Below are 18,870 nucleotides of genomic sequence, written 5' to 3'. Positions count from 1 at the left end.
GGAAACCAGTGAAAAGGCACTGAAAGAAGGGACTGGAAATCTATTGGGACATTTACTTAGGTTGTCTCGCATACTCCTAATTATAGCCCTCGTCGCGTAGGTAATATTATCCCCATTTTACAGCTTGGAGCACAGAGACTTTAAGTAACGGAGCCAAGGTCACACAGCATGTGAATGAAGTAGAAATCAAACTCCCATACGTCTGATCGTGCTCTTTGCACAGCACCATTGTTAAACTCGGTGACCCCTCCACGGCCGTGCGGTATCATGTAGGTGGACTTCGACACTTGCCACCTGCCGCTGACTGACTCTGGAAGTATTGCCCTCAACTGTGATGGTGATGGTGGAGCCCGCATTCCTTCTCCGGAGACACTCTGGAATGGAGAAGAGAATCCAGGAGTGCCATCCCTAGGGGGATTTGCGATGGCATTCTCGAGCAGCCTGGAAGCAGCTCTCAGGCATACCTGAATGAAACCAAGGAATGTCCCCTCTCATCTCCAGGAGAAGAGTGTTCTTCTGACCAGTGAACAAACCAACGTCACTAGGAGTACTTGGAGAGCTCCTTGAGAATTTATTAGGCAGCAGACAGTCCTTGGAATGCTGGAGCTGTGGCAAGAGAGACTGCCTCGGGAACTGGGAGAGTTTAAGACAAAGCCCAGAGAAGTGAGGAATCTTCTTCACCCGGTGCATTAGGAAGAGAAGGGAGCCATCGTGTTCATCAGGGCACAGTTCAAATGAATGTGAAGGTAAGAGATATATATATGCTGGGTAGCTTGTTCGGCCATGGGTCCCACACTGTTGTCAAAGGAGAATAAATAAGAGGACAAGCCAAGGTTGGTGACTCAACAATGACATGAAAATGAGGACTTTGGGAACTGGAGAAAGTAAGATTTAACTGACAGTTGTTGTAATTGCTTATTCTTGATCCCAGAACCCAAGTGCTCTGAACACTGAAGTTTTTTGGTGACAAACTTGCCTCAACATGACGTAAGATGGTAATCTTGATTCATCCCTCTGACTGGGAATACTCACGGTTTTGCTGTAGGAACATCTACATATTTACCCTGGGTGATGGTGGTGGCATTAGGGAATACAGAGGATAGAAATGTATTACATTTCTAAGAAAACCAGAGTCTGAATTCCAAAGCACACCTGTCCCCAAGGGATACAGATAGGCAGCTGTGTTGTTCACTTACGTCTCTATGATCTCACTTAATCCTCACAAAACTCCTGAGAGGCTGGTATTATTTACCCCCAATTTTATAGAAAAAAAAAATAGAATAGGGAGGCATTTATTTGATTAATTCCAACCAGTAGAAAGTAACAGATTAAGGATCGACCCCCCCCCAAAAAAAATCTCAGCCATGTCCCTGTGCCCCAAGCCTGTGCCATGTGTTATGCCATGCTGTCGGCAGGGACAGTGGCTTAGCCAGCATGGCTCCAGGGGACTTAGACACTGCCAGCTCCTCCTGTTAAATCCAGCCCCTGACCCCAATACCTCCCACAGTTGTCTTGGTTTTCATAACAAGATTGCAATGGCTAGGCTAGAGCCTCCTTTTGGCACAAAGTTCTAGAAAGTGTTGCGTTAGAGTGAAACAGGATTCCTTTTAAAACTCTGATGTCTTGGGGTGCCTGGGTGGCTCAGTTGTTAAGACTTTGCCTCTGGTTCGGGTCATGATCCCAGCTTCTGGGGATCAAGCCCCACATCAGGCTCCCTGCTCAGTGGGGAGCCTGCTTCTCCCTCTCTACCTTCCCTGTGCTTGTGTTCCCTTTCTTGCTATATTTCTCTGTCATAAATAAATAAAATTCTTTAAAAAATAAAAGATAAAACTCTGATATCCCCCAGCCTCCTAGAGAGGACACTGTCCTCGAGGACAGTGGTCTTAAAGCTTGAAGGGAACTCAGAGTCCTTTGAGAATCCGATTAAAGCTATGAACCATACAAATGACTCCACAGAGTAAATTATTCATCCTGTTTCAAGGGAACCTATTTATGAACTCCAGGTTAAGAATCTCTGTTCTTAGCTTTCAGGGGATTAGCCAATTGTCCATAACAAAATTCATAGCGAAGTTCAACTTTAAAGAGTGAAGATCATTTCAACTAATATAATTCAATGAATCAGTCAAGATACAGTTGCCATTAAAGCCTAGAATTTCCTGGACAAAGAACACGTGTGTGTGTGTGCGTGTGTGTGTGTGTGTGTGTGTGTCTGTCTGTCTGTCTGTGTGTGTGTGTGGTGGCATATTGGAAGGAAAGACTGGACAGGATCTGAGATTCTTCTGACTTCTCAAGAAATCTACCCATATAGGTATTATTAAATCTTTACATTTCTGTTGATCTCTCTGCTCTTACAAGCAAGGAAAGGGTCACTCCCGAAATCTGGGATTGCATGAGAAGTTACTTTCGGCCCAGGATCTCGTAATGATCTTCTGTATGTACATGCTGGGAGACTCCAGTTCTTCTAGGTAGATTCCTCATTATCATCGTCAATACTAAAACTTGCAGACCACAGTCAAGGCCCAATTATCAAGATTCTCCAGCTGGCACTGTAACTGTATTGTTTACTTTTCCCCTCGCTCTTTTGATTTACTGGGGTTCTAAGCCATTATTTTCTAAAACTAAATGTTTCCCAGTCTTTTTATATCTCTGGTTTGATAGTTATGATGACCTACTCCCATGAGAATAAAACTGGAAAGGATGAATAAAAGTGTGTTCATCATGAGCCGGTACAGAAAACAACTCCTCCTCGGAAATTCAGAAACGTAATAATGGCAGATTTTGTTTTTTACATGATTACCTTTATGACAGCTCTGTCACTCCACACCAAGTGCCATATATTTGGGCGGCTCTTTCCCTGACGAGAGTATCCATGGCCCATGACACTGGGCTGAACTATATTCCTGGTTTGTGCGTGTGGTAGTTGATAGAAACTGATGGTGCGTGCGCTGCGATGTGAAGTCAAAAAAAAAAAAAATAGGCATGTTCAGATGAGTACAACGCTCGTATGCCCCTCATTTCCCACATGTTAATAAATAAGAGTAAATGACAAATGCAGTGCAGCAAAACTGGCTACGTTCTTGGCCTCTGGAGTTAATCCAACCTGGATTGGGATCTTGAATCTATCACGTACCAGCCGAACGACTGTTGACAAGTTACTTCATCTCTCGATGCCTCATTCTCCATAAAATGGTATTAAAAATAGTATTTCCCCAAAGAGTTGTTTTAAGGATTAGTTGAGATGATGCATGTAAAGCCCTCAGCACAAGGTAATATTTTCTCTCAGGATGATAATCATGTCCCAGCTCTGTTCTCCGGTAAGGCCCCTCTCTGTTGTTGTTTGGGCTTAAATAGAGCTGAGTCTCTAGATGTGCCAAAGTGTGTATTTATTTGGTATTTCTCTCAGCTCTGGATAGCAGAGAATGAGTGCATGGAGAAGAGGGAAGACAAATCTCATACTACCCTAGCATTTTGCATGCAAGGAAGATGGAAGCTTCCATGGCAAACGGCTTTTTTTTTGCAAACAGCATGGCAGCCTCACAGGAACTCGGTGTTCTTCCACTGAACGGAGCTGAACGGGTGAGACAAAGAGAAAAACTGTCCCCTTTTCCACCTGCTTCCTCCCTGGCATCTTGTCCCCTTCAGCTGCGGTCCTGTGGTTGTCACAGGTGAATGGCTCAGATTTGTTCCAGACCAAAATATCCTAGGGAGGCAGGTGGGTCTGTCCAAGTCACCTCTGGTCCCCAGGAGCTCAGAGATGCCAGGTTCCTCTGAGATCAGCATGGGGATCACCTGTCACCCTGTCACCTTTCTCTGCGGAGTTGGACTGAAGACCCTGCCAGTATTGGGACAGGTTCTCGGTAACAAAGCCTGCTGGCCCAGCATTATTTTTCTATCAGCCTTAAGTAGCTTTCAGCCTAAAACCACCTGTCTCATTCCATCTGAAATCCAGCAAATATCTGGAAGAAAAAACCCCATTTGGAAATCGGTAGGCATGTAGAGATCCTAGTTTCTTGGAAATTAATGAAATTTCAAAATGTGCATCCTAACAAGGCAGACGTTCTAAAAGAGGAAAGGGTTATAAGACTTAGCATGTTTAAATAATGGTAAATGGGCCCTCCATCACTTGGTTCAGCAGAAGGTAAAGCTTATGATCTTGTGCTCCTGGAGAGGAGAGGGGCTGTCTTTAGGACAGGTCCAGAGACTTCGCCGGGCTGCCTTTCATCATGGCTCATTGCTGGGAAACTTGCAATAGGTTAAAACATTTGAAAATGAGAGGCTCTGAAATAAACAGCCCTGTATGAGATGTCATAGAAAGCAACATTTTAATGACTATCCTATTAAGGATGATAAAGTAGGGTGTCATTTCATTATATACCCAGGTGTAAGGTTCAAGTGTAAAATCATTTAGAATCACTTTACAAAGAGAGCTTGCTTGGACTTTTCTGCAGTACTAAAATTGTGTTATGGTAAAAGTGTGCAGAACTAGCAGAAAATACCTAATTCAAAAAATAATAATAATAACCTTTTCCTGGCAGAGCTATCACTGCAAATACCTTCTAATAAGTAACTATGAATGGAAATTTTCCAGAATATGGATGACATGAAGGAATTTTGCAGTATTATTTTCCCACATCTACTTTTACCACTTTTTAGTTTGTTTCTTTTTCCTACTATTTTTACTTTCTGGAGAAAAGTGCCCAGATTTCTTGTTTACTTGGCCCTCCGGACTTCCTCGTGCTTGTGCAAATCAGGTCTTTAATATTTATTCATTTTAGAATCTCTTTATTATTTTAAGACTTGGGGCCAGAGGAAAAGAAAACACAAAGTATATTGAATTACTTACAGTGGCCGCTAATATTGTTAGTGTAATACCACGAACAAAAACAGAAAACAATGGGCTGGAGTCAGGACATGTGGGCTTCAACCCCTCCGTCTCCTGGAAGCCTGCTGGCATTCTGGGGACATTTATCTGAGGTGACCAATGGGCTCCACACAGCTCTGAAGGGTCCGGGGGCACTGCCGAGCAGGGTGTTAGAAAAAAGTGTGGGGCACCAGTTCTGGAGGCAGCCCCTCTCAGCATTGTATGTCCCCCGTGACCTCGTTTGATCTCTCTGACTTCCCTCACCTCTATCAAGAAGATCGTAATGGCGTCCCCCGGACCATGTAAGAGAGTTAGGTTAAGGACTTAAAAAAGTCTTGTGCTATAGAGTGCTTTACCCCTGGTGCCTAAAACAGGGTGTGCACTGGTTCCTATGTACCTCCCAGCCCCACTTAGCACCCAACGGCACCAAACAGAGAGACTCTGGAGCCAGACTGCCCTGCCATTTACTGGCTGTGCCATCTTGGACAAGTGACTTCATCTCTCTGTTCCTCAGCTTCCCCATCTGTAAGACACTGATAATACGACTAGCCACCAACCTCACAGAAATACTGTGAGATTTTTTTTTAAATCAAGATAGAAATCATGCCCCTGTTGTGGCATGAACTGAGTGCTTACTCTGTGTCATCGACCCACCATGCTTTACGTACCTTATCCCTTTTCCCCTGCGTGGCAGCCTGTGAGGTGCTGTTCATTCGTAGCCCCGTTTTGCAGACAAGAGACAGAGTTTTGCTCATGTTCACAGAGTCAGCAGGCAAATGGAGACAGGGTTCAAATACAGGTCCCCCCAATATAAAGCATGTGCTTCCCAGCCCTACAGTCTGAACAGGACCTGTGTCCCCCTGGCCCCCGGAAATGGCATGTGCAGTTCGGAAAGGCTAAGATGCTTCCAAGACAGGTCCAGGCACTCACATCCCTGTGGAAAGCCGTCAAAGATCTTGAGCCCTGGGTGCTCAGGAAGCACCCCCCATTCAGGCTGACTCGCATACCAGCACCCTCATTTGCAAACCAGATTCTGGGTTGAGTGTAGCCTCCCCGTCAAGAGGGCACTGTACACTCTGCTTAAAAGTCAAGCACTTTTTAAAACATCTGCTTGAGATTGTGTGGCCCTGATTGAAATGAAAAACAAACTCAGCTGCCAAGCAACGGTGGAAAGAGGACAGGAGAAGAGAACTAGTGACAAACAGCTAGTTAGCACATCCCAACAGATGGTTATAATAAGAGCCCAATGAAAAAATAACCCAACAAGTAAAGTTACTGAGGTCTTGGCCAAAAGTTATTTTACATTCCAATATGTAAAATATAAAACTGGTTTTTTTTTTTTCTATCAAATGATACAGATCTATAGACCTAGTTGTTGCTAATGGGAAATGATTTTAATTTGTTGGGTCTGTCATGATTCTGCTGTCCCAATGCGTCTGACTGCAGCAGAAAGCTCCCAGGCCTTTGTCCTCAGCCCTCCATGGGGCAGGAGGAGGAACAGCTTCCTCTCTGCTCCCAGCACCCATGGCAGGACAGAAAACACTTATGCTAGCAGGACTTTGGAAGAAAAAGTTCTGGTCCAGACATTCTAGGTCACATAGCTAGTAAGAGGCAGTCAGGAATCAAACCCAGGCAGTTTGGAGGCCACATATCCCTGTCAGCTCTTCTGCTTCTTGGAGATGATCATTCAATCTTCTTGGACCATAACTTGGGTGCCTGTCTCAGGATGGACTTGTTTACCCTTTCCTAAAAGAACCCTACACATTTATAATCTCTAAAACCTGCCCTCCCAAAGTGAACTAACTTAGCGCTCACAGTTAACACAGCACTTCTGGGCTCAGCCAGACAGTGGATGCGGAAGCAGAGCTGGGGAAACGAGCTCACTTCAAGAGATTTTGATGGGGAGGCCAGGTTCATAGGAGCTGTGAGAAGTCAGGCTTGGCATCGGTTATAGGAACAGTGTGCAAAGCATACCCACACCTCCCTTGCCTTCTCAGAGAGAGAGAAGTCTTGCTTAAAGTCTTAGCTCAAGCTACCATACAAAAATACCATAGACAGGGTGGCTTCCACCCATAAAAACAATCATTTATTTTTCACAGTTCTGGAGGCTGGGAAGTCCAATATCAAGACTCTGGCAGATCCCAACTGATAGTTAACTCCTTCTCCTTATATCCTCCTATAGCAGAGAGGGGAAGAGAGGCCTAGCTCTTTCCTCTTCTTAGAAAGACACCAGTGCCATCGTTGGGCCCCACACTCCTGATCTCATTACCTCCCAAAGGCTCCACCTCCAAATACCATCACATTAGGACTTCAGCCTATGACTTTGGAGGGGACACCAACATCCAGTCCACAGCACTGGGAATAAAATAGTTGCCATATTTACTCTTGCAAAACCATCTTTGACCCCATTTTTCCTTCTCCCTCAGCCCCTACATCTCACTGGTTGTCTCTTCTTCTTAGAAATTACACCAGCTCCTTTCTCCCTGCTTTCAGTGCTTATCACTTCCAGTCCCGAACCTCGCAGTCCAGTTCTGCTGATCTCACTGTCCTTCTGCTTTCTGTACATAAATGTCTAATCATTTCCTCTTCTGCTTAAGAGTTTGAATCCCCCATTGCCTATATGATCAAAGTTCTTTATCCCCAAATTCTTGTTCCCTCTAGGATCTGATCTTCACTTGGCTATATGAATTCTCTGCTCCAAAAAAACTAGTCTTTCTCTATTCATTAATATGCCTCATGGTTCCCACCTGTTACCCCGTCAGTCAGCACTGCCCATAGATCCAAGTAAGATGGGTTTTTGCTCCAGCTTCACACTCTAGGGGACACTGCTCTGACCTTATCTTTCTTCTGGGGATGGAAAATTGTCAGGGATGAGGGGATGCGTTCACCCTGAGCCCAAGTCCTTCTGCCTAATCCGTGCTGTGGATACCTGAGATCCAAGCTTCCTTGTTTCAGTAGTGCAATGGCAGCTTCTGTGGCCTGACTACACAAGGGTAAGGATTGGGGGTGAGAAGACTAAGCTTAGACTTATAGGTCAGAGTGTTTACACATGTGAAAATGAGGAACCTGGGATGGGCAGGGAGGGGACATGCCTCATACCAGGGGCCAGGGCCTGGCTCTCCCATCCCACTCCCAAATTCCAGAACCTGATGATTATACAGATTATTTGTCAAGATAAAAGGACAGAGCATGTTTTATTTAACAGTTTGTTATCTTGATTTATAACTTTAAGATAGATAGAACACATTTTATTTAACAGTCTATTAGTTTGACTTGTGACTTTAAATATTAAGACATGAGGTACATAGACTCCATTTGGGTTTCTGTCCCAGGATCAAATATGTTAGAGACACACATTTCCTCTACTTCCATTTCTACCAGTCAAGAGTCGACCACCTTTACAATGATAGGTCAGTTCTCACATTAACCATCAAGTCTTTGCTGACTGCCCCAGCTGCGATGTACTTTTCCCATTGCTTCATTCATGAAACAGTTTTAGTGACCTCTTAGGTGTCAAGCACACTATGGTGGGTACTAAAAATATAGATATGAAGAAACAGGCCCTTTCCCCAAAGAGCTTACTTGCTACAAAAAGAGGCACAGACATAAACACCTCCCACACACAATCTGTCAACACTTTCTAGGGGCAATACATATGAATTATATTCCAAATAGGACTCTTTCTGCAACCTCCCTGCTAAAACTCCACTTCAGGACATTATGACTTTGATTCTAGACTATACCACTGCTCTTGGCCTGAGTGTGATCCTACCAGCTGCCATAAGGACCTTCTACCCTGCATAAAACCCTCCAGTAACTTTCCACTGCAATTAAAATAAAATCCAGACCCCTACCTGGCCTCCATTAACCCCTCCAGCCCATCTCCTGTATCTCTCCCTCTCATCTTCAACTAGAGTGACTTCTCAAGCCTTCCTTGGCTTCTTTCCATCTCACACACCTCTTGTTCCAATGGAACTTTGGAAGTCCAAAGGGGCCTTTCAACTTGCTGTGCTGTGCCCTATACTGGGAACCCAGATCCCCTAGATCTTCAGACAGCCTCTTTTTTGTCATCACTTATCTGTTCACTAATGGGAGGCTCTCCAAGTACCTTACTATCCATTATTCTATGTTAGTTTCCTAAATTTGTGTTTACTATCTGTTTCTCCTTCTAGAATTGGATTCCATAGTTTGCCCAGAACTGTCTCCTTGGTACACAAAATGCTTCTGGCATATATTTGGCACTCTACATTTTTGTTGAATGAATAAGTGATTGCAATAAAGTATGATACATTTTGGGTACTGTAGAAGTCACAGGAGGAACCTAATTTCATCTGAGGTTGGTTTTGACTACAGTTTGAGCTTGGAGAAGTAGGGCTAGTGGAAAATGTGAAGGCATGGACAGGGATGACAATCCATTCGGTCATGCTAATGAGTTTAAACTTTAATCTGAAATGCACAGGAGCTGTTGAAGTTGAAGGCTTTGAGCAGAAGCATATGATCAGACTTCCATCTTAGAAATATGTGGGGCAGGCAGGAGAAGGGGCTAGAGAAGGCAAAGCTACAGGCAGGGCTTTAACCCAAAGTAAAGCTTACTATATAGAAGAAGGAAGAAGATTCCTATCAGGAAAACAAGTAGAGCTTTAGGCAGCAAATCTACACATGGTATTCCCCCTCCTCCAGGTGTAGTCAGGGTGAAAAAGAGGGTCAAGAGGACAATTGCATGGAGGAAAGAAGGAGATAGAAGTTGGCTCTGGTGACTGCTGGGTTTCCATTAGATACAACCTTTGTCAACCCGGATCCCTGGAGACAATCACACTCTCATGTCCAGAGGCATGTCCTGTATATAATGAACTAACTTCCCTCCTGAGCATCTGGAATGGTCCTAGGTGTGGGGTCGTGGTGGAAGAATTGAGGGAACAGTCACTCGGTTCATTTCCTGTGTTCTCCAGGTCAGATGAGGACTCCTGTTGAGAGTTGATTAGATGGTGGTATCACTGAGGAATACAGAGATAGAAGCATATTTAGGAGAAAGATAGTGATTTCAGTTATAATCACACAGAGTTTGAGGTGAGGCATGAGTAATGAGCTGTGAAAAAAAATGAAAGAGAAATCAACATAGAACAGTTAGCTGAAGCCAAGGGAATAAAGGTGGTTGCCCAGGAAAAGGGTAATCAAAGGAAAGAGCCAGGGCAGAGCCCTGGGAAGCCTCATTATTTAAAACTTACTTTAAAGCTGCAGGTTTAAAAAGTTGGCTGGATCAGAGGATGCCAGGAGGAAGAACTAGAAGGAGAAGACAGCAGCTTGCAGAGAAACAGTACACAATTGTGTGTGGTATTAACCAAAGGAGTTTCAAGAACAAAGAGATGGTCAGCAAAGGCAACCATAACAAAGGTGAAACAGGAAATGTAGATTTCCTGTGGATTTGGCAATATGGAAGTCACTTCATCTAATGGTGGGAAATCACCCTAGTGAGTCTTCTCATTTTGAAGCCAAGTGTATTTATTATTATTATTAATTAGTAATTATTACCGTTTCTACTAGTAGTAGTAGTGGTCATAGTAGTTTCAACAGTTGGATGGGAAAAGCAGGCATGAATTACCCTAATCATGTTCAAAATAATCTTTCAAAGTCTCAGAAGGTATAGTTACAAGATAGATTATGATGGATCCTTCCCTCACCAGAGCTACAGCAGTCCATTCTATGAGCAAGCTTCTTAAAAGTGGCCAATAGATCCTGCATGCAATAAATGATTTCTGTGTAGTTCACCATTAAAACAGAATCCATCTTTTTTTTTTTTCCCAGTGATGTGAATTTAATTTATTCCCATTTATTAAAGCTACTTTCTGGGACTTGAAAATGCTTTCTAAATGTTCATTCCATTTTTACATTCACAATCCATTTCATTCAACACGCCTTACTGCAGATTGAATTGCTGGCTAAATTTGAAAGGGATCAATAAATAGCAGCAAAACTACAGGAGGTCATTTAATTTTTTTTTTTTTATTATTAACAGACCCAATAAATCTGAGCCTATTTTCTTCAAATACATCAGCTGGAAATAAAAAATTGCTCTGGGGCAATTTATGAGGTTAAATCTAAAAATAAAATTTTACTTTCATTTGTGGCTATATTAACATGACAAAGCTTCAACAGAGCTTGCTTAGTGTGGAATTTATGGCCCCCATTTGCACAAATATCTTGTATATAACTGTAGAGGAGTAAGTGACTAGATTTGAAACAGTAGACAGTGAAACTAAAAATGCAGTTGGTAAGGAAGAAGTTCTCTGTGTTTAAAGGTTTCAGGCTAGATGTTCAAATTCTGATTTTTAGGCAAAAATTTCGCAGGACTCTTTCATTTTGAAAATCAGCTGTGTCTCCTAGAATTTACCAAGTCTACTTAAGGCAGGAGCAGGGAATTGTTAACCTCCAAGACTGGTTTTCCTTGAGTTCATCTAGACATGGGCTGATTTCGCTTTGGCTACAAGGAGCATCATCTTCTGTTTGGTGAGCTGCGGGGGCTGTGAACAGTGATTAATTGGCTAATTAGGATTTCAAAGGGCAGTGATAACAGTAGTGAACAGCCAAAAGTGATGGGAGAAGTTCAAGTCCATTAAAGCGCTTTGCAGTGATGGAACCTTCCCTTCCTGGGTCTTTCCAAGTCTGCCTTTTCCTCCACCTCCCCCTGTTCACCAGTCCCCTCTGCCCTCAGACTCCAAACCTGCCTCTTACCCTCCCCCTCCCCCACAGGATCCCTTCAGGTTTTCTTTATCCACTTTTTCAGCCTCTTTTTCTTTTTTAAGATTTTATTTATTTATTTATTTGACAGAGAAAGCAAGTAAGCAGAGAGGCAGGCAGAGAGAGGAGGAAGCAGGCTCCCTGCTGAGCAGAGAGGCTGATGTGGGGCTGGATCCCAGAACCCTGGGATCATGACCGGAACCAAAGGCAGAGGCTTTAACCCACTGAGCCACCCAGGTGCCCCTTCAGCCTCTTTTTTATAGGTTTCTTTACCACCTACAAAACCAAAACGAAAACAGGGGTCTTTTCCTTTAAAAATTCGTATCTTCCCTCTTTTTAAAAAAAAAAAAATTTTTCTTTAAATTCAATTAGCCAACATAGAGTACATCATTAGTTTTTGGTGAAGTGTTCAATGATTCATGAGTTGTGTATTACCGCCCTTTTGGAATCCAAAAGCAAGTTCAGTTTTTTTCTCTTTTCCCCCAACCTTTGATTGTTTTTATTTGACTGGGGCACCTAGATTTTGTCTTATCTGCTCTGCACCAGTGAGCAACCATATCACATGGGTTCTCAGACTACCAGGACCCTAAGTAGCTTAGGAATAGTGAATTTGGCAGATAAATCAACAATTAGCATTTTTTCCCCAGAAACTACTTCACAAACTTTCCTTCATTCCCAAATTAAAAACCAAGAATCAAGCAAGTGAATCAAACTACTCTTTAATTAGGGAACATACCAGCACAGAGCCCACCTGGTGTGACTTGTCTCACTTCAGGTACTTGGACTGGAAAGGGAAAATGGGGACACATGCTCCAAAAGCCTTTATACTCAGTGCCCTCCAACTCACTTTGGCCTGCGGTGAGGCCAGATCTTGAACAAGTGACACTGTAAGAGCATCTTTTTTTTTTTTTTTAAGTATAGTTGACACACAATGTTACATTATGCATTAATTTCAGGCACACAACATAGTGATTCCATAAGTTTCCACATTATGCTGTGCCCACCACAAGGGCAGCAAACTTCTGTCACCCTACAACACATACCACTGACTATATTCCCTATGCTGTACCTTTCATCCCTCTAACTTACTTATTCCATAACTAGAAGACTGTAGCAGCCACACCCCTCTACCCATTGTGCTCTGCCCACCACCGCCTTCCTCTTTGGCAACCATCAGTCTGATCTCTGTGTTTATGGATCTGACTCTGCTTTTTGTTTGTTTATTCATTGGTTTTACTTTTTAGATTCTACATGTAAGGGAAATCATGTGGCATTTGTCTTTTCTCTGGCTGGCTTATTTCTCCTTATTTCTCTCTCCTCTAGGTCCATTCGTATTGTTTCAATGGTAACAGCTTTTTTTTTTTCTTTTTTCTTTTTTTTTTTTTATAATTGAGAGCAGGAGAGTAGGAAGGGGCAGAGGGAGAGAGAAAATCTCAAGCATACTCCACACTGAGCAGGAAGCCCAATACCAGGCTTGATCTCATGATGCTGAGATCATGACCTGAGCTGAAATCAAGAGTCAGACGCTGAATTAACTGCTTCACCCGGGTGCCACAAGCTCTCATTCTTTTTATATACTACTTCTTTATCCATTCATCTATTGATGGACACCTAGGTCGACTATTATAAATAATGCTGCAATAAACATAGGGACAAACATATATGTTTTCAAAATAATGCTTTTTTTCCTTTCGTTTGTGTAAATACTATGTAGTGGACTTATTGGATTGTACGGTATTTCTATTTTTATTTTTTTAAGGAACCACCATACTATTTTCCACAGCTGCACCAATTTACATTTCCACCAAACAGTGTGTGAGGGTCCCATTCTCTTCACATCACCCTCGCCAACACTATTGTTCCTTGTGTTTTTTTTATTTTAGCCATTCCAACAGGCATGAGGCGATATCTCATTGCCGTTTTGATTTACGTTTTTCTGCTGATGAGTAATGTTGAGCATCTTTTCATGTGTCTCTGTTAGGTATATGTATGTCTTCGTTGGAAAAATGTCTATCCAGCTCCTCTTGATATTTGGAGTTTTTTGGTTTTGAGTTATACGAGTTCTTTGTGTATTGGGGGCATTAACCCTTTACCACATATGTCATTTGCAAATATCTTCTCCAAATATTGATTGCCTTTCATGCTATTGATGGTTTCCTTTGCAAAAGCTTACTTCTTAAAAGATTCACAACTGGTTTACCAAGTTAATACCCAGGGCATTATAACTATGACTATATATACATGTTAATACACTTTTTCCCACATAGGAAATATTGAATAAATATGTAAAATCATTTTGCTTCCGTTACCTTATAAATTTGGTTATTGCAGGAAAGGGGTTTACATTTCAAATTTTCACTCCCTACTTACCCTTCAATGACATTCACTCTCTCTCTCTCCAAATCTGTTTACTAAACGACTCATGGGAATTGAAGCTTCTCTTATGATTAGATCACCAGTCTGGGGGCTTCTATTTCCAACTTTGGCTCAGTTACACTTACCTGACCCGTTGTTCCTCCTTTCCTTATCTCTATAATGAGAATAATAATACTCTGCAGGGGAAATGATTCTCAGATGAAAGCTAACTGAGTGTTGCTAAATCTTTTCATCATCATCCTTAAATAGTGCAAGTTTTCTGGGCTTAGCCAAGGTGAGAAGGGAATCATCCTGAGAATTCCCTAAGAAGACCCAAGAACTAAAAATGTTTCTAGAGAGGCAGCTGCAGCAGAGTGATTAAAAGTAAAGACCAAGAGAACGAGACAGACTGGATATGAATGCCAGTTTTGCAACTGACTAAATGGGGGCATAACAGTGACCCCCTTGGGACTGTAATTAGGATTACACAAATTAATATTTATAAAGCTCTAAGAACAGTGCTTTCAATGTCAAAGTGCTGTACTAATAAAAATTTAGCATTTCTGATTATGCTGGAGTAGGGCCCCTCTTTGTCTGAAGAGATGCAGTTCTGCTCACAGTCGCTCAAGAGCAAAAACTGAGTTCAAACAAAGGGGCTTCAGCTCATGAGAGGCAGAAGTGGCCGATGGAGACCAGAAGAATCCATTACCGGTCTTTAAACTATTTTAAACTATTTACTGGTCTTTAAACTATTACTGGTCTTTAAACTATTTTGCGTGTCTACCTCCTAAAAAATAATATTTGCTCATGTAACTCACACAGTTTAAATTTGATATCTGAAATTGTATTATAACTTAAAGTAAATTTATTTTTATTATTAGGAGGTAGAAAATATGAAATGAGAGAAGATGAGGATTGACTGTAATTGCAAAATATATCTCCTGATTTGATTTGAAAAATAGATTTTACCTGCCTTATTAAATAAACCGTGACAAATCTGAAAGGAATTATATAAAATGTTGACGTGTCAGTTTATCAAATATATCACTAAAATTTTTGGTAGACCCACAAATACATTCCAGTTGCATTTAAAAAGATCACCTTCCATAACCTATACCACTTTGGCTGTTTTAAATTGAGAGCATCTAGGAGTGCCCTCGTGGCTCTGTAGATTAAGTGTCTGACTCTTGGTTTCAGTTCAGGTCATGATCTCGGTATCGTGGGATCAAGCCCCACGTCAGGCTCTGCCCTCAGTGCAGAGTCCTTAAGATTCTCTCCATCTGTCCATCCTCATCCTGCTCACACTCTCCCTTTCTTTCTAAATGATAATAATAATAATAATAATGAATAAAAGATAAATTGAGAGCATCTCTTCCTCCAAGATCGAAAATATCACTTTACCAGCTCCTAGATTTTACAAAATTAGGTATTAGACAGGGAAAGGCAACAAGCCTGATGTGTTTAAGTTGCCTTAATAAGTCAGTAAAAAGAAGCTTCCTCAAACCATTATTTCTCTTTATTTCTTTGCTTAGCTCTCCAAAAAAGTTTACACCCATGAGCAATGTGCCATAGTAAGATTTGGGACAAGTGATGGGTATGTTTTTATTCTTTCTAAACTGATAGGAACAAATTTACTAAAATCTTTTCTAAAAACATGTGAACTAAGCTCTCTCAAGTAAATCATCCTCAGAAAAAATACAGATGGAAGTTGAAGATATGGAAACTGACTCCTTTTAAAAAGTTGAGCATGTGTAGGGGCGCCTGGGTGGCTCAGTGGTTAAGCCGCTGCCTTCGGCTCGGGTCATGATCTCGGGGTCCTGGGATCGAGCCCCGCATCGGGCTCTCTGCTCAGCAGGGAGCCTGCTTCCTCCTCTCTCTCTGCCTGCCTCTCTGCCTGCTTGTGATCTCTCTCTGTCAAATAAATAAATAAAATCTTTAAAAAAAAAAAAAAAAAAAAAAAAAAAAAGTTTAGCATGTGTAGACATGACTCATCATGGCTCCGTAGCTTCTCTCTTCCTCCCAGGAAGATGGAGGGAAGTAGGGGACTCTCTTTATTCCCCAAGGGCTACTGAGATTTGCTGGTTAGAGGAAGCAAGCAGGAAGATATGGTATGGTTGCCTGTTACCTGTTGGTACGATAGTTGAACACAGCAGAAGATGAGCAGAGCAAGAGGTACTGTTAGTTCTAGGTGGAGAGAAGACCTGTGATGGTTTTGAATGGGAAAGGCTATCGTCAGTGAAACTCCATCTATCCCAACCCTTCCCCACTCTCCCCCTGCCTGACAAGTTAAACTGTGTTCCAAGTTGCAATACAACAAGATTGTTGATAGAATTACAATGACAGAAGGAACTTTCAGAAGGTTATATATGCAGATTTTTCACAAATGCAATTCCTTATCATTTGTCGTTTAGATAGAAAGGTTGAATTGCTTAATAAAAACTCAATGAGGTGGTTATTGCCTTCTGGTCTTTCCCCAAAAAATTACAGAACTTTATAAATATTCAGAAGCTTTGACTATATCAAAGTGACCAGTAGAACATTGCAAATGAGAAATAGAAAATATTTGCAAGACAATTGGCATTTCATTTTTATAGAAAGCTGTGTTCTGGCAGTAATCGTTTAGCATTTTTGCTTTCATTTTATTTAAAAGTAGACCCAATGGAGAAACTGTAGTTTAGAAGAAAAGGCAGTATGAAAAGGAACCCAGTACCCTGACCACCCTCATCTCCATACATAATGTATGCTTGTGGGAGAGCTCTCTGGGAGAACAAACAGGCAATTGATGGCAATGACTATTCTCTGTTTGTTCCAGTGATAAAATGAAAGACCCGGCTCAACATCAGATTTTTTTTTTAATTAAGGAACGTAAAGAAAAATTGGCTTATTTGATGTCTTACTGCATCTTAGGCAGTTAACAGATTTGTAAGCATCTATTTTATTTTAGTTTAATCCCAGGAAATATTGAATCGATTTTTTTTTAATTGTAGTAAATTCAGACATATCTCTCCAACCCTAAAATTTCCTAATTCTACTGTTGCTTTTGCCTGAGGTAAAAATAAATGTGACAATCATAAATGGAGTTAGAGAGGTAATTTATGCCTACATATACATTTAATCAATCAGTCAGAATGCTCATTATATATGTGCATTTATATCTACTTTTATCTGTTAAAATGCTTTAGGCTTCTGGTAAGAGAAAAAGCGTATCTCACAGAGCAAAAAGACTCAAATGGGACGCCTCTAGGGTTGGACAATTCCACGGCTCGATTGTGCCATCAAAAATATAGTCTCTTTCTTTCTTCTGTGCTTTCTTGGGCATGTTGGCTGTATACCCATGCTGTCTTTTTTAGGGTTGCAAGATGATTGTCGTATGTATAGGTGTCTCATGAAGGACCTCATCTGATTTCCAGTTGTAGAGAAGACCACCTCTTCTTCCCACATTTTTGTTCTGGATGAGCCAGGAAACCTTCCTCACTAGTCTCCTGTCAGACCTCAAGTCCCATTAACAAGGCTTGGGTCATATGCCTCCCCCTAAAACAATCACCGTCAAAGAGAGTAAGATTACTCTGATTGGCTTACAGAGTTCAGATTAACTTTCAAATTCCTTGGGTGGAATGTAAACCCAGCAAAATTTTGGATTAGTGAGCAGGGAGGTTTGGGGGTGGGTGTGGTCTGAGGTGGCAGCTGGCTGTTGAGGAGGCAATGGTACTGAACACATCTTGCCCTATGTATAAATCAAGGAAGTCTGAATTACTAGTTTGGGAATGTTTATGGTAGTCCTAGGGATTCTAGCCATTAAAATGAAAACCCTGGAATTCAGACACCAATTCATTTTATTTTCTTAGTAACTGTCAGGAAGGATTTTACATACAAAGTTGTTTTCCGTCTCTCTCCTCCACTGGAATGCAAATTCCTTGAGAGCGGAGACAGTATCTGTCTGTCTTGTTCACAATTGTACCTCCACCATTGAGAGCAGGGTAATCAAGCCATGTGGTAGGCACTCGGGAAGTATGTGTTGAATAAATGATGAACATTACAAGGTGGATATTGTAATCCCTCTCCAGTCACAATGTGGGAATCATGATTTAGAAATTATATGGCTTAATATTACAAATCAAAAATGTAAAGCCCTCCATCTTTTTATATACATGTGGCTGGGTTCCCTCCCCTGAAATGGGAGACTAGCATGGCAGTTATTGTCCACCCTCTCATCAACGTGTGGGGTCTGTGACATGGTGCATAGATAAAAGATTTGATTGGGCTAGGCTCCATGAGAACCTTAGGGATGGGAGAATACAACTCGAACAACACAACCATAAGCATGAGAGCAACATAAAAAGGCAGAGTAGGAGGACCAAGACTGACAGAACCAAAACACGAGGTACGACTGCAGGAAACATGGCATTTGAATCTTGTATGGACTGCTTTGAAAACTCTAACGTGATACATCCCTAAACTTTAAGCATATAGATTGTGATGCTCCTGCAAATTATATCATGAATCACTGAAGAAGACTGGGGAAAGGTACCTACTCTAGCAAAGTTTTTGATATGAACTCTTTCAACGCATTGAAATTCTAGCCACTGGACTAACTCCTACGTTAGTTAGTTAGATAGTTAGAGCCATCAACCCAATCAGTCTTCAAGCGAGTGTTTGGTGTTCCACCATTCTTTGATTTTTGGTTCTCTCCTATTCAGTGTTATTATCAGCATCTTGGAGAAAGACTTCTACATCTTTAATAGTCAGCTTAGAAGTCTTTAGTAATAAGAGTGCTTATTCAGATTTATTTGTGATAAGAAGCAGATGAAAAGAGAAGAGATGCTGGAGAAAAGATCTAAGGACATCTTAACTGGCTGGAATGACTGATGGTATCTACGAAGATAAAATCTAACAAAGAAATGCAAAGCTCTTAACTTTGA

At 41.6% G+C, this 18,870-nt stretch overlaps 1 protein-coding gene across 1 annotated transcript in view; it reads left to right on the top strand.

Annotated features, from left to right (window-relative positions):
- Positions 1-568: 568 nt before the first annotated feature.
- Positions 569-18,870, top strand: part of SASH1 (SAM and SH3 domain containing 1) — a 315,133-nt gene continuing 296,831 nt past the window's right edge. Inside the window, exon 1 of the mRNA XM_032339291.1 lies at positions 569-746. Within this exon, the coding sequence (XP_032195182.1) occupies positions 735-746 (12 nt within the window). The 5' untranslated portion in view covers positions 569-734. The remainder of the gene's footprint in view (positions 747-18,870) is intronic.

The sequence above is a fragment of the Mustela erminea genome, chromosome 4, assembly GCF_009829155.1.
Source record: "Mustela erminea isolate mMusErm1 chromosome 4, mMusErm1.Pri, whole genome shotgun sequence".
Classification (NCBI taxonomy): Eukaryota; Metazoa; Chordata; class Mammalia; order Carnivora; family Mustelidae; genus Mustela; species Mustela erminea.
Note: the sequence above shows the minus strand (reverse complement) of the source record. Positions and strands in the feature narration are given on the sequence as shown.